Below are 15,902 nucleotides of genomic sequence, written 5' to 3'. Positions count from 1 at the left end.
AATCGCTAGTTAAATATACAGGGTGATTTCTGGGTCGTGATCCAGAAGCACTTTTTCTGACTCTGTAAATGTAAATGATCCACATTATCACATGGTAGTATTTGATTAAAACATAGGTAATAACTTTAATTATTCTTATTTTTCAAGTAAAATTAATGTCACCCTATGACTTTTGACATACGCTGTATGGAAAGCGACAAGACGTCACATTGAGTAGGGTCATCAAATTGTATGCAAAAATGTTTTTACCTACTTGTCATCTGGAAAATAATCATCATTATTCGTGATAAACAATAATTGGAATAATTAACAACATCATTAGGCTCATCTTTGGATTCTGTATGATGTCTGGCTCTCTTGCTCCACGACCCCGAAATCACCCTGTAGAGCGACCTTCTACCTACCTATTTCTTACTTAAACATAGAAATCGAAAATAGATGAGCTGTATCTCTTGAATCCCTTCTCAATAAAACAACCTTGTTGTGTCCATTATTAAGTAATAAAACTCAATAATAGTATTAAGACTGTCTAGTTTATAAAATAAACATTTTTTATAGTTATACCGAGCCTATCTTAGGACAATTTTCCTAGAAATGCTCGATTAAAACCAGCTGTATCTAGAAAGTTAACAAGTTTCATTGATTAATAAAACTGAAGTAAATCAAGATTGATGATTGCCCAGCTGCGATTTATCGTTCATTCATAAAACTTTGCCTAAACTGACGCCTAAAAAAAAGGACTCCACATCTTATGGCAGTTATGGCTTTCTCTATTGCTTCCTAAAGGAGCTCAGGCTCCATTTATGGCAGTCTGGCCCCAATAATTGACATAGGAAATGGTTGTAATTTAATACAAAAAACTTCTTATCAAAAACCGCCGACTATTTTTTTACAATTTTGACCATATTTTGACATAAAAAATTGGAAAAAGTAAGTTGCCGATGGGAAAAAGTCTACAAGCTTTTACGTAGGACGGTATACTCTGTTAAGCCCATTTTGCCGGTACTATAAAGGTACGAAATTCAAAATTTGTATGGGAGATCCTTGGCGCATACATTTTTCAAATTTTCCTCTTATATATGTATACCTGTAAGTTTTAAGTTAACTTCGTTTTTACACTATTTTGACGCCCCATCGATATTCATTGACTATAGTGCGTTTTATTTAGCATTAATTATAGATACGGATAGTCAAATGCAGTGACTTGAATTAAACCTAAACCACTCAAATCCATAAATATTTGATTTAGAAAATATTGTACCGTTAGTGTAATAGAACCCCTGAAGTAACTTGAGTTGTATAATCCTTCATTCATCAAGAAAATGTAATTAGGAATTTCCTCGGGTGGCGATTTTCAAAGGAATTTAATTAGATTTGTATCGGTCGATCTATCTCGGATGTTCGGAATGACATTTTCAAGTTCAAGCTCAAGTTTTGTTATTGGAAAATGTAATTTAGCAAAACGCTGGTTCGACACAATATTACATTATACACTCACAACGGTATTACTTTTGAGTAATGACATTACAATTGTTAATGACAATTTGACAACATGTTAGACATTATCTTGATTGGAATGAGGTGAAATGGTGAAATAATACCTACTAGTGGCTCCGCGAACTGTACATATAACCTCGCAAATCCCCGCACCTTCTAACTTAAAAAAATACTTTGACATATAAAATCGATATAATCACCTCACAAAATTACACGAGAATTGGTTGAGATATTTTAAGGCGACCTTTTTTTAAGGCAATTACGTAGGGGCTTCTTTGGCCACGTGTCTACTGAGCACGCGTTACACTCGTTAGTTTCTCAGAAATGTTCGTATTTGTCATGCTACTTCAGAAGCCAGTCAAATTAGATCCAAAAACCGGGCAAGTGCGAGTCGGACTCGCGCACGAAGGGTTCCGTACCATAATGCAAAAAAAAAACAAAAAAAAGCAAAAAGAAAACGGTCACCCATCCAAGTACTGACCCCTCCCGACGTTGCTTAACTTTGGTCAAAAATCACGTTTGTTGTATGGGGGCCCCATTTAAATCTTTATTTTATTCTGTTTTTAGTATTTGTTGTTATAGCGGCAACAGAAATACATCATCTGTGAAAATATCAACTGTCTAGCTATCACGGTTCGTGAGATACAGCCTGGTGACAGACGGACGGACGGACGGACGGACGGACGGACGGACGGACGGACGGACAGCGAAGTCTTAGTAATAGGGTCCCGTTTTACCCTTTGGGTACGGAACCCTAAAAATTAGCGTTTTGAGGAATTAATTCCCAGCAAGCTAGAAATCATTTTAATACCTTCCTTTGGTCCTAAATTCGTATAATCTGTTGTTGAGGAGGTGTGGATACTTAAATTTTAGGAGCCTTGGGAGATAGAGTTGGATCAAGAAAAGTCTGCAGCGAGTTTGATAGCCCATGCACGGCAAATGTTATTTTAAACGTCAAACTTCTATGAAATTATGACGTATAAATAACACTTGCACTGCGTGGGCTACCAAAATCGATGCAGACTTTTCTTGGTCGAACTCTAGGTACCTTGGATTGACAAAACAAAACTACTCGATGTAGATGGAGCCCACCGTCAAAATTAATATCAGTACCAGCAAGGTTGTTGTAAATCAGACACCGGTAAAAAAAATTCGGATTATAACTTATAACACTATTTTACCAAAAAAAAAGGAATACAAAGTGGGAGCCTTTTTTTACAATGTTTGTCTACGAATTCGTATTAAGGTACTTTTCGGATCCTCGGATGTCAATTTTTATCATGATTAGAGCAAATTTTCCGTCGGACGTACCGTTTTTGAACTACAAGCAAAAAACTGAAAAAGAGCAAAATTTTTTCCACAACTGGAATGGAGCAAACTCGGTTTACACTAATTTAGAGCCGAATGAAGGTATTAAGACGATTTCCAGGACCCCTATTCGACAAGCGACGTTTGACGTATCATGTTGATCTCCCGTTGATGTGGGAAAAATCATAAGTTCTCGAATACGTACAATGTCAAAATTTGACATTAACAATCCACAGTTAGGGTGACAAGCAAACCAAACCGAACCACCCTTAGTTTAGAGTGGAGTTTTGGTTGTACCAAATGATATTATCCAAATATCCACCGATGATGGAATCAACACTCAGTATGCAATAAAATCAACTGTTGATTTGACGTGGATGCGAAATCTGACAGATGTACATGTCGAATTTGGCCCCAGCTTGCGGGGAATTAAATGCAGGAAAAAAATCTGTTTTGATTGGCCTATCAGTCAACCTCAGTGCCAAAGAGTATTGTTATCTCAGAACTTATTGTGGCGAGACTGACTGAAATAACAAGACACGTTCTTACCAAGGACACAGATTCGAAATCTTTAGTTCGTCTAGAGTAGCTACTTATATCCTCTAATCTCTTTGTTTTGTTTTCACAAGCATCGATCTTTATGATATGTACATGCTAGTTTTAAGGTATTTATGTATGAGCCACTAGTTGCCTGAAATAAAGATTTTCATTTCATTTCATTTATTGACAAAAGTGTGAACTTTCTCCAGGCGTTGCCGTTCCTAACAGTTGTGGTTGGTGCCAACAACGACACGTCGTCGTGCCGCGTCGTGTCGATGCTCGACTCTGGGCGTAAGGAGGCGACGTTCCCTACGCCCAGCTCTGGTCAGCTGAAGCCCGGGGAACCAGCTTGGGCTAATTATGTTAAGGGCGTCGTGGCTAACTTCCCTGGTAAGTGTTACTTTTGAATTTAGTTTCTAGGCGCTGCTGTTCCTAACCCGAGCGCCACAGTACGTACGCTCTGAGCGGATACCGCGGAAACCGAAATTCGTAAATTGCGGGGATCTTTCTCTTTTACACTAATGAAGGAGTAATTAGAGTGACACTAGTGACAGACAAAAAGCCCCGCAATTTTGCGAACTTCGATTTTCATGGTTATAGCCCTGAGCGGGCACGCTCGGTGCTAAAGCTTTGTAATAAAACACGTTGATTATTCGCAACAGACTGACATTTGTTCAACAAGTAACGGTACTTATAAGTGTCACACACATTGTGGATAGATGGCGCTAGTAAGAAACATACATTAAATTATTATTTTTGATACTATGCTGATACTTTGACTAATTTATTATGATTAAAGTCGAGCGTGCACCGTGCGTGTACACAACACAGATCTTTGCCCATGAATTCCACCCCACTTTAGGAATGTACTTAAGCTTTGGACGAAGAACGCAAAATGGTTTCCAATTTTTATTCCAACCGACGTGATCAGGCGTTATGCGTGATCAATCACGAAAAGACGTCGAACATACAACCATTTATTTATGTACATGTAGGCCGATATTCTGCACGCGGATATACTTATCTACGCGCGTAATGTTACTAATGGTTCCACTAATGGTGGTAGGTAACGTTAAATAACTTGTGACAAGGATTACATTATTTATGTAATTAATAACACAGATTGTCAAATATCAAAAATGCAACAAAAATCGAAATGATGTCAAGTGTCATTGAAATTCGAATGGGGTTAAAGGGTCGAAGTAAAATACAGATGGCGCCAGCATAGCTTGCCCACGAGAATCCCCAGAATTGTGCCAATTTTTTGTCCGGATGCCAGCCCTCATAGAAAAAGGGGCAACGAGGGGCAAGCTATGATGGCGCCATCTATGCAAATTCTTTGACAGTTGCCAACCCCATTGTGATGTTCGTAGTTAGCCCCTTTAGGCTGAGTTCTGGAGCTCTGTCTTCGTGCTCACAACTTACCAAACCAAATAATAGCCAGCATAGCTTGCCCACGAGAATCCCCAGAATTGTGCGAATTTTTTGTCCGGATGCCAGCCCTCATAGAAAAAGGGGCAACGAGGGGCAAGCTAATATGATGGCGCTATCTATGCAAATTCTTTGACAGTTGCCAACCCCATTATGATGTTCGTAGTTAGCCCCTTTAGGCTGAGTTCTGGAGCTCTGTCTTCGTGCTCACAACTTACAAACCATGACATCCGATTAATTTAAATTTACCTATTATTCTCAGGTGCCGTAAAAGGTTTTGACGCCGTGATCGTCTCGGACCTGCCGATGGGCGCTGGCCTCTCAAGTAGTGCCTCTGTTGAGGTCGCCACTTACACCTTATTAGAAGCTTTGACGGGAATTAATACCGAGTAAGTATTCGCTAAAATCACAAATTATCCTGTCATAGGCTATTGATTTGTATGTTGGATGGACTGGATAATGAAATGAAAATCTTTATTTTCAGGCATCTATTGGCCCATAGATATATACCTTAAATAGCATATCTTCAAAATTAAAACACACTATGGCTGCGATGCACTTCGCAACCCCGCTGTGTCAGGGAGCCGGCCGCGGAACCGCTGAAATTTGATACCCTTCGGCTAAAACTCTTCCTTGGTGAAGGTCGCTAGACTAATGGGATTGTTACTCCAATATTTTTGATCTTGTTAATTACATTCTCCTTGTTCAATTTAAGAGCTAGAGTATTTTCCATTTATCCCTCTCATAAGCCATATCCTTGACCTCTTGATACGATACGATACCATCAGCCTTTTCTTTTATTTGGTTTACATAGCTACGTCTTGGTCTGCCCCTGCCTCTCTATCCTTTTATCTTGCCTTTTATGATGGTTTTACAGAAGTTGCCGTATCGTAACAAATGTCCAATCATTTTCCCCGTCTGTTGTTGATGGTGTTCAGTATCATCCTCTTTTCTTTCATTCTTCGTAATACCTGTTCATTCGTTATCTTCTCCGTCCATCTTATACCTTCCATACGCCTCCAACACCACGAAAGCTTCCTGTTTTTTTCGGTCTCTCTGGGTCGTAGTCCACGTTTCACTACTATAAACTGTGATCTGTGATACATTACATTACCGAAACAAGGACAACAAAGTAATCAAAATGGATACTTTTGAATTACGTAATTTCTCAGCGGCTGTGTAAAGTGACGCCGGGTTTAAACAATTTTTCGCCGTGACTATAAATTGGCTGTCGGTATTGTTGTGGGCCCACGCAACCAGTATGACCGATGACGCCACAATATGCTGAAACTACAGTAATGTAGTCCGTCATTTTCCTTCGTATTTTCACGGAAACGTACGGACGTGTCTTGCTATTTCAGTCAGTCTCGGTACAAAAAGTACTGAGTTTGACCGAAGTAGCATTACAAATATGTATGAACGTTTCCGAGAAAATACGAAGGAAAATGATTATGCACTACATCTATAAAGATAAAATTTCGAGACTTTTCTGTTTAGTTTGAGGTGTTTTCGTATGTATGTCTTAGATTTGTGGAAGACTACTGAACCGATTTGGGAAATTCTTTTTTGTTTGAAAGGGATTGCCGCAGTTGGTTGCATTTTTATAATTTCAGGATCTGATGGTGGATAAGAGACTCCTTAAAGGTTTTAATAACATCACTTTATTCTTTCACATTTTACAAGGACCGCAAGTTAACTAAACTAAAACAAGAAAATAAAATACGTATGTGAGGGGGTTGGTTAATGGTGGAGTTCTGGGCTAGGGCTGAGGGCTGGGTTTTAGTACCTTTGCTTAATTGTCATTATTATTTGGTTTTGGTTGGTTGGTTGGTTTGGTTATGGTTTGGTTCGCGCATGAGAGGAGGCCTGTGCTCAGCAGTGGGACGTATAAAGGCTGAAATGATGATGATGATGGTGATGATGATGATTATTTGGTTGGGTGGAAGTGGAACTGAAAACAAAGATCATGGTACTCATGATAGGTATTTTAAAGTGCTTAGGTATGGCAGGCAGTTGCGAATTTTCAATAGGTATGTTATGGATCTTATTGATCTTAATAATCATATGTCAGTCCTGAAGAAAACAAGAACTTTCAAACAAAAAAAACCGGGCAAGTGCGAGTCGGACTCGCGCACGAAGGGTTCCGTACCATAATGCAAAAAAAAAACAAAAAAAAAGCAAAAAAAAACGGTCACCCATCCAAGTACTGACCACTCCCGACGTTGCTTAACTTTGGTCAAAAATCACGTTTGTTGTATGGGAGCCCCATTTAAATCTTTATTTTATTCTGTTTTTAGTATTTGTTGTTATAGCGGCAACAGAAATACATCATCTGTGAAAATTTCAACTGTCTAGCTATCACGGTTCGTGAGATACAGCCTGGTGACAGACGGACGGACGGACGGACGGACGGACGGACGGACGGACGGACGGACGGACGGACGGACGGACGGACGGACTGACGGACTGACGGACGAACGGACGGACAGCGAAGTCTTAGTAATAGGGTACCGTTTTACCCTTTGGGTACGGAACCCTAAAAAAAGAGTAATGGAATTCTGAGGTGGTAAAATAAATAACATTATTCGTACTTTACCTAAAGTGTAGGTATAGTAAATAGAACTAGCTTCCCACTCTTATTTGCCCAACGCCTACTACACTACTAATCACGACTCCTAAATACCGGGGATTAATTAGACAGTTTTCCAATAAACGCCATAATTGATTGATATATTTGATAATGCCGCTTCAATTTGAATTGCCATCATTTTATGGTTGTTTAGTTACGTACCAACTATAAAAATACTAGAAATCACTAGAAGCAAAAGTAATTTAAAATTTTTAGTTTTAGTTATTTTAATTGTAGTTAGTTTTAGTTTTATATTCCTGTTTATGTCTTTTAGTAATTTATATTAATAAATGCAATAGAACATTTTTCGTCGCGTTTCTAATAAGTGCTGTTTATATTATATTATAGTTCGTTTTTTAGCATTAGAAATAAGTTAAACAATATTGATGTGTCTTTTAATAGAAAAACACGTTTTAAAAATAAGTCACGGCAAATACTTATGTAACAAATATGAATCTAACAGGATCATTTATATTCTTCTGCTTTCATAAGTAATAGTCACTGATTTTTAAAAAGCGTTTTCCAATTAAAAGACATGTCAAGATCGCTTACCTTCTTTCTAATGCTAAAAAACGAACCATAGGTATTTTGTGACAGTATTATTGAATATACCTACTGCGATTTCCGATCTAGTTGTACTGTGCCCTTAACCTTGATTCTGGGCTCATTCATCAGGTGTACGAAGGCTGCACTGTATCGGAAATATCCTCATACATACATCTTTACAAACTAGCATGTGTATTCTCGCAAAATGAACTTTAATGTGTTGAAAATACGGTGCAAATTTAGAAACTATTCGAAAATTTAATTACTGAGAAAAATATCCACTTTATTCCAAAAATTCGTATATACATCAGTGAGTAAATCCAATACGGGCAATAAATGAAACCAGACGTAGAATCAATCTGTGTAATCATTAAATAAGAAGTTTTTAGGGTTCCGTACCCAAAGGGTAAAACGGGACCCTATTACTAAGACTTCGCTGTCCGTCCGTCCGTTCGTCCGTCTGTCTGTCACCAGGCTGTATCTCACGAACCGTGATAGTTAGACAGTTGAAATTTTCACAGATGATGTATTTCTGTTGCCGCTATAACAACAAATACTAAAAACAGAATAAAATAAAGATTTAAATGGGGCTCCCATATAACAAACATGATTTTTGACCAAAGTTAAGCAACGTCGGGCGTGGTCAGTACTTGGATGGGTGACCGTTTTTTTAACCGACTTCCAAAACCCAAAGGAGGAGGTTATCAATTCGGTTGTATGTTTATTTTTTTATTTATTTTTTTTTCTATGTTTGTTACTCCATATCTCCGTCATTACTGGACCGATTTTGAAAATTCTTTTTTTGATTGAATGTATATGCATACAGATTGGTCCCGTTTCTGTCAAAACCCAGTTCTGATGATGGGTTCCATGAGGAATCGAGGGAACTCCTCAAATCTTAAAGGCATACATATAGTGATTTTTGGGTTTTTATCATCAAATCAAGCATATACATCCAAAAAAGTAACATTTGATGAAGTGGAACTGCTGATGATGATCAGAACGGAACTCCTCAACGACGCATAGTTCACGGTTGGCGATTTGTCCTCTTCGTTATGTTTGTTAAGCAAGTTCAGTTTTTAAGCTACATTTTTGTCAAGCTCGAGTTCTGATGATGGGATCCATGAGGAATCGAGAGAACTCCTCAAATCTTAAAGGCATGCGTATAGAGATTTTTGTAATTACATCAAAAAATCAAGGATTCTCATTAAAAACTGTCGCATTTGATGAAGTGGAACTGCTGATGATGATCAGAACAGAACTCTTCAACGACGCATACTTCACGTTTGGCGATTTTTCTCCTTCGTTATGTTTGTTAAGCAAGTTAAGTTTTTAAGCCACATTTTTGTCAAGCTCGAGTTCTGATGATGGGATCCATAAGGAATCGAGGGAACTCCTCAAATATTAAAGGCACACGCATAGATTTTTTTGTATTTTCATCATAAAATCAAGCATTTACATTAAAAACTGTCGCATTTGATGAAATGGAACTGCTGGTGATGACCAGAATAGAACTCTTCAACAACGCATAGTACACATTTGGTGATTACGAATTTCGATTTTGACTTGGCCTGGGACCCGGACTCGGACCCAGAACCGGACTCATACCCGGATCCGGTTCGGACCCGGACCCGGACCTGGACTCGGACCCGGGCTCGGACCCGGACTCAGACCCGGACTCGGACCCGGACCTTGACCCGGAAAACCACTATGATACCTTAACTAAATAAACCACTATGATTACCTACCATAAAATGTGTAAGTATATAAGTATGATGATGCCAATCTTACTAGCCCCTCCCGCTTAAACCCCCGTATACCGCACCGCATGCGCCGTTAAGTGGGTTAGGTTAGGTTTGAACTGCGATCCTCACAGAACCGAACTGCTATCAGAGAAGTGAGTTAGGTTAGGCTAGAACTACGACCCTTCATCATCATCATCATCTCAGCCATAAGACGTCCACTGCTGAACATAGGCCTCCCCCTTGGACCTCCATACGTGCCGGTTGGAAGCGACCCGCATCCAGCGTCTTCCGGCGACCTTAACAAGATCGTCTGTCCATCTTGTGGGTGGACGTCCTACGCTGCGCTTGCTAGTCCGTGGTCTCCACTCGAGCACTTTTCGACCCCATCGGCCATCTTCTCTGCGTGCAATGTGGCCTGCCCATTGCCACTTCAGCTTGCTAATCCGGTGGGCTATGTCGGTGACTTTAGTTCGTCTACGGATCTCCTCATTTCTGATTCGATCACGTAGAGAAACTCCGAGCATAGCCCTCTCCATAGCTCGTTGAGCGACTTTGAGTTTTGAGATGAGGCCGATAGTGAAAGACCACGTTTCGGAGCCGTAAGTCATCACTGGTAACACACATTGATTAAAGACTTTCGTCTTGAGGCACTGAGGTATGTCGGACGAAAAGACATTACGTAGTTTCCCGAACGCTGCCCAACCGAGTTGGATTGGATTCGGCCCTTACAGAAGCGAAATGCTAGTAGAAAAGTGGGTGGTTTTACCTCCTTTTCTACATAGTATACCATCTACAATAATCTTTCACCGGCCCCCATAGAAGTCGGTTTTTTTTCTTAAAAATTATTTTGCATTTTTTTCCTTTTTTTTTCATTATCGTACGGAACTCTTCGTGCGCGAGTCCGACTCGCACTTGCCCGGTTTTTTTTTAAGTTACACTCAATTAGGACAACGTAATAAATTTTTGAAAATTTCCCGAACAGTAATGTACTGCAAACATTACGAGACATATACGATACGAGCGTTGCGAGCCAACAAGCGTTGACAGTTACTTTAAAACTCGTATCTCTTAACTTGCGTGTTGCTTTAAATTGCGGTCTGGATTATTTTGTATGGTACATATATTTTCATTGTAGCTATTTCTGTAAGCAAAGTAGTAATATTCGGGCGTGTAGCTGCTTTACACACTGTACAGTCGACGTCAAAGATATGTTTACACTTTTGCATCTTATTGCAACGTAATAAGGTGCAAAAGTGTAAACATATCTTTGACGTCGACGTACAATGTACTTAACTTAATTCCAAGAATCTTTCTTTATTGTATAGAGGACAACACAATCCATGTTGGAATAGGCCAAGATAAATAGGACAAGATGAATAGGAATAATAGGAAAAGATGAATAGGAATAATAGGAAAATACATATTAGGCAGATTAGATGAAAATGGTGTGGGCACATTGCTAGTGGTCGATTGAACAAGCGGTCACGTCGGTCAGTGATGTGAAAATGGATTTTCATCTTACGACACCGGGATTAAACGAAACACGACTTTAACGTTATGATAATAAGAACTAGGGTTTATTACCTTTGTGACGTAAACTATTTAGTACCTACTTTCAATTACGTAGGCGGCAGTCTCTCTGTGGGATTTTCAATGTAAACATGTTTTTGTTTGCAAAAATAGTTTGCGGTTAAGAATAAGAATAAGAAAGTTTTTGTCCACTGTGTAGGTGCATATAGATGATCTTTGCAAATGGTATCAACAGCTGCCCTTTGCGAACATACAATACATTTCTTACGTTCCCAAAATATGTAGGTTATATTTTTTAAATAGATTGAACGGATTAAAGTTGTTGTTATAGGTACAGAATAAATAATAATACTAGGTACAGAAGACTCACTCTTTAACAAAACACGTGTGTTACGATCAGGACAGATATGGCCGCTAGGTAGCGACAGCGCCACGCGCGGCTGGCTAGCCACCAAAATTGGTGTGGAACGGATGTACTTATTGCGGAGTGAGCCATGCCTCAGGGTCTACCGCCAAACACGATCGACGTGTTGCCTCTCTGTCGCACTTGTAGATTCGTACGTAAGTGTGACAGGGAGGCAACACGTAGAACGTGGTTCGCGGTAGGCCCTCTGTTACTGCCTGGCCACGACATCGCGCGACCAGCGGCAGCGGCGGCGGCGAGCGATAAGCGAATGTTACAAAATAAGGCGAAAAGAAGATAGAGGCCACGACGCGCCGCTGCCAGCGGAGACTCGCGCGAATTTAAGGTGACAGTCCATTTCCAACGACAGCTGCAATACTGTTCATTTTACTATGGAAATTGACAATGACAGCGACGCGTTCAGTACCGGTAGTGCAGCTGCGGTTAGAAATGGAATGTTAAAGTGACATTCCATTTCCAACTGCAGTTGCAATACTGTTCATTTTCTATGGAAATTGACACTGACAGCGACGCGTTTCCATAGTAAAATGAACAGTATTGCAGCTGCAGTGTGAAATGGAATGTCACTCTTACCATTACACAAGCGACCGGCGGCGGCGTGGCGCGGCGCGGCGGGCTATGGAAACAAAGGACGGATGCTACCATCTACCACCCTAGTTACCAGGCTTACAGCAGTTTTCCGTGCCACGTAATATTGTATTATGTTAGAACACCGCCGTTGTCGCTATCAATTTATACTTAAAAATTCAATTAAATATACTTCCAGATCGACATTTCTCGTTGAGTTTAAGTGTAAAAATATCAACATTGAATATTTTTGGCAATTCGAGTCAAAGAATTTTTTTAAATCTCAAATATTGTTAACAATGTTCTGATATTTCGTGAAACGGAAAACGCAGACCTTAGGTAGGTACCTACCTATTTATTTTAAAGCAAAGGATGGAAATTGTGGGTGTGCTCCCATCCCGGCACTCGTATTGACGTATTCAATATAAAAACATGTAGGTCGTACGCATGTTTTTCATTAAGTACATACCTAATGCTTCCTGGCATTCTCTAATGACAAACATGCGTACAGCTTCCCTGCCCTTGTACCTAAGAGTTCCCAGCAAACTCGGCCGAATTTCACCTTCCCATACAAACCGAGTTTCGTTCTAATTACAAACTACGTGTTGTAATGAAACTTTGCACATCCAATGACATCAGGCATAACTATGTCTGTAATTACGAGTAGTTTAATATAGATTCAGGTTATAAAACAAACGAAATAGAGCAAAAACAAGTCCTCGTAGGTACCTACACTACCTACCCAAACCCAACTTATAAGTTATACACGGTGGCTAAAAATAACTGTATTTCCGTTGCCAAGGAGGTTTTGGGATTATACTGAGCAACTTTTACTATGGGACCAACTCCCAAAATCATGAAAAAAATTTACCCTCCCATAGAAAATGAACCATCCAAAATGTATGCCGAAACATCGAAACAACCAAACTTTTTTGTCGCGTTTTCGGGGTTGGTCTTATAGTAAAAGTTGCTCAGTATAATCCCAAAACCTCCCTAGCAACGGGAATGCAGTTATATTTTAGCTACTGTATAGGCATGTATAAGGAATGTGAAGTGATGAGCGACTGAGCGTGCGGCAATTATAATTATGTATTTTATGTAAGTATCTACAGATTTGGCTCATAAAATTATAATACTCGTAAAGTTGCCCGACTATAATTTTAGCCTATAAACGTTCTTTTACGGTTTACCTGCTTGAAATCGTGTCAAAATTCTCAAGGAGACTCGGCTTTACATTCATTTATATATAATTTTATTGATTTGATTTTATTGACGTGTTGTGGTTGTGACCCTTGCGCTATAATAATAAAATTATCACCCATAATTGTTTGAGCACTTTAAATTATCAAGAAACAGAAAACACAATATCCTAATATGGGTAAATTATGACTAATATAACGTACGTGCTCAACTGCTCACACATAGGGTCGTCATAAACTAATATACTCGGGCCCTTGGGCACATAAGAGTTTAAGTAAAGAAAGCTAATTAAACTAACATTTTGCACTATGATCTTCTATTTATTATATGTAATCAAATATACTGTTCCTGTCTGTCCTTCGGGGCCCCCTGTGCCCTTATGGTAAAGACTTTACTGCCCACATACTAACTACTTATATAAGCACAATTTCGCTCGCCTAGTCTAACACCAACATTATATAGTTCTTATTTACCTTCTGCTGCCAAAATATACATTTGAAGGCTTTGTGTTCACCTTTTTTCTTGAACTCCCAAAATAGGTTCCTATAGCAAGCAATTTTAGACACCACATTTTTACTAAGTATTTAATTTAATTTTTTTTGTGCTAACGTGCTATAGCTTTCTTTGAACAAGCCGGAGCTTTGCAATTTATTTAACCCCTTTAAAATAGCACGTTTCAAAGGATATACGGAAATAACATGTTTAGAGTTAGACCAAGAAAAGTCTGCAGCGATTTTGATAGTCCACGTAGTGCAAGTGTTATATATACGAATTGACGTCATCATATCATACAAGTTTGACGTTTGAAATAACATTTGCACTGCGTGGGCTATCAAAATCGCTGCAGATATTTCTTGGTCTAACTCTAGTCACTCTGACAACATTTTGCGTTATCGCGGTTTGAAAGGAACGATGTAACATAACATATTTAACCATATTATTTTTAACTGGCGTAAAAAAAAGGAGGAGGTTATCAATTCGAGCGTATTTTTTTCACTTTAGAAACACCTATAGGTACACAATAAGTAATTAACCATATTATTTTTGTGTACGTATAGGTGTTTTTAAAGTGAAATAAAAGGAGTTATACTATGAGGTAACAGAACTTTTAACTAATTTAGTTTAATGAGAGCTACATTTTGACATTCATATCTCATTTTTTCAAAAAAAGTGGGTAGACATGTTCTTTCCGTGTAAATACCCAAATTAGAAAGACGATTGCGGAACTTGTTGAAAAGGGTTGGCGCCTTTACAAGTAGTAAAAAACATTAATGCGTTAATTCCGACGGAATTCAACATCCAGAGCTGCTTATCAACCATTAGCATCCGGCGGATCCTTAATTACTTTGGAAACTTTGCCAGACGGGAGTGAGATAACTTGGAAAAGAGCATTGTGGTTGGCATGGTAGATGGGGTAGTGGACATCCACCGACCCGCTGGGTATATATAGTAAAGGCATTAATTTTGACGGAGTGGGAATGCGTTTACGCACGGTGTGTGGGACTCGCCGCTGCTTTCCTCTCTCCTGGCAAGAGAGGGGGAGAATTTGGCCCAATCCGGCGTTTCACCCTCTTTGCCGTTCGTGAGGGACGATGACATTCCACCACGGCGCCCTGCGAGATATAGTAAAGACCTGCCAGGGATCTACACTGCTGCCTATTATGTACTACGGTGGAAAATCTTGCAGGATGGCGATCCTTGGTGCACAAAACAGTGACCACTGCTCGCGACCCTCAGTCATGAAGAATAATAAAATATTATCTTGAGTAGCTATTTTATTTCTCAGTCTAAAAGTATTCTACAAGATTATCTTACACAGTTGTGTCAGGCCAGGTCGAGTGTAAGCAATAAAACTACTATGTCCGTCTTTATGTCATGTACAGTGTTGGATTAAGTTCTAGAGAATATCTAGAGAGGCATTTGAACTTTGCAATTTGATATCATCTTGAGATCACTTGAAATTACCTCGAAATATGAGCAAGATGCACTTCCATACCCACATGTCAGGCTCCAGATTACAAAACATATTTTTTGTTTTGTTTTGTATTTTACTGTTTTAATTTTAAATACATTTTTTATCAAAACATGCTTACGATTACGGGGCATCTTGATATGCTTCGATTTTTTTAAATGTTAATTTAAATGATTTGACTTGCTGTATTTTCATCAATCAATAATTACTTGTTTTTACTATAAGTACTTAACTTTAAAGGCGTTAGGTATACATTATATTCAAGTAAGTATTAGCTTATGCCTCTGATTTTGTTCGTGTAATGAGAGGGAAGGAGGAACTCAAGAGGTAACATGTCATCAATTTGAAAGTTCGAATATCATCACTCCTCTATGTTACGATTTGACAAAGTTGCGCCTTAAGATGTGCTAAACTTTTAAAAAGGTCACCAAAGCTGCCATGTGATTCCTCTGGAGACACGATACAGGCCATAAAGTTGTATTTGGGTCAATCATCTTTTGAAATTGTCGATAT

General features: G+C 39.1%; 1 protein-coding gene across 2 annotated transcripts in view; it reads left to right on the top strand.

The window, feature by feature from the left end:
• The window catches only part of LOC134667177 (galactokinase-like), a 62,514-nt gene that overhangs the window by 15,215 nt on the left and 31,397 nt on the right, over positions 1-15,902 (top strand). For both annotated transcript variants that reach the window (XM_063524496.1, XM_063524495.1), the window contains exons 3-4: positions 3,555-3,735; positions 5,039-5,165. In XM_063524496.1, coding sequence (XP_063380566.1) covers positions 3,555-3,735; positions 5,039-5,165 — 308 coding nt within the window. The remainder of the gene's footprint in view (positions 1-3,554; positions 3,736-5,038; positions 5,166-15,902) is intronic.

This window comes from Cydia fagiglandana, chromosome 9 (genome assembly GCF_963556715.1).
Source record: "Cydia fagiglandana chromosome 9, ilCydFagi1.1, whole genome shotgun sequence".
NCBI classification, from domain to species: domain Eukaryota; kingdom Metazoa; phylum Arthropoda; class Insecta; order Lepidoptera; family Tortricidae; genus Cydia; species Cydia fagiglandana.
This window is presented reverse-complemented; position numbering and strand designations above follow the sequence as displayed.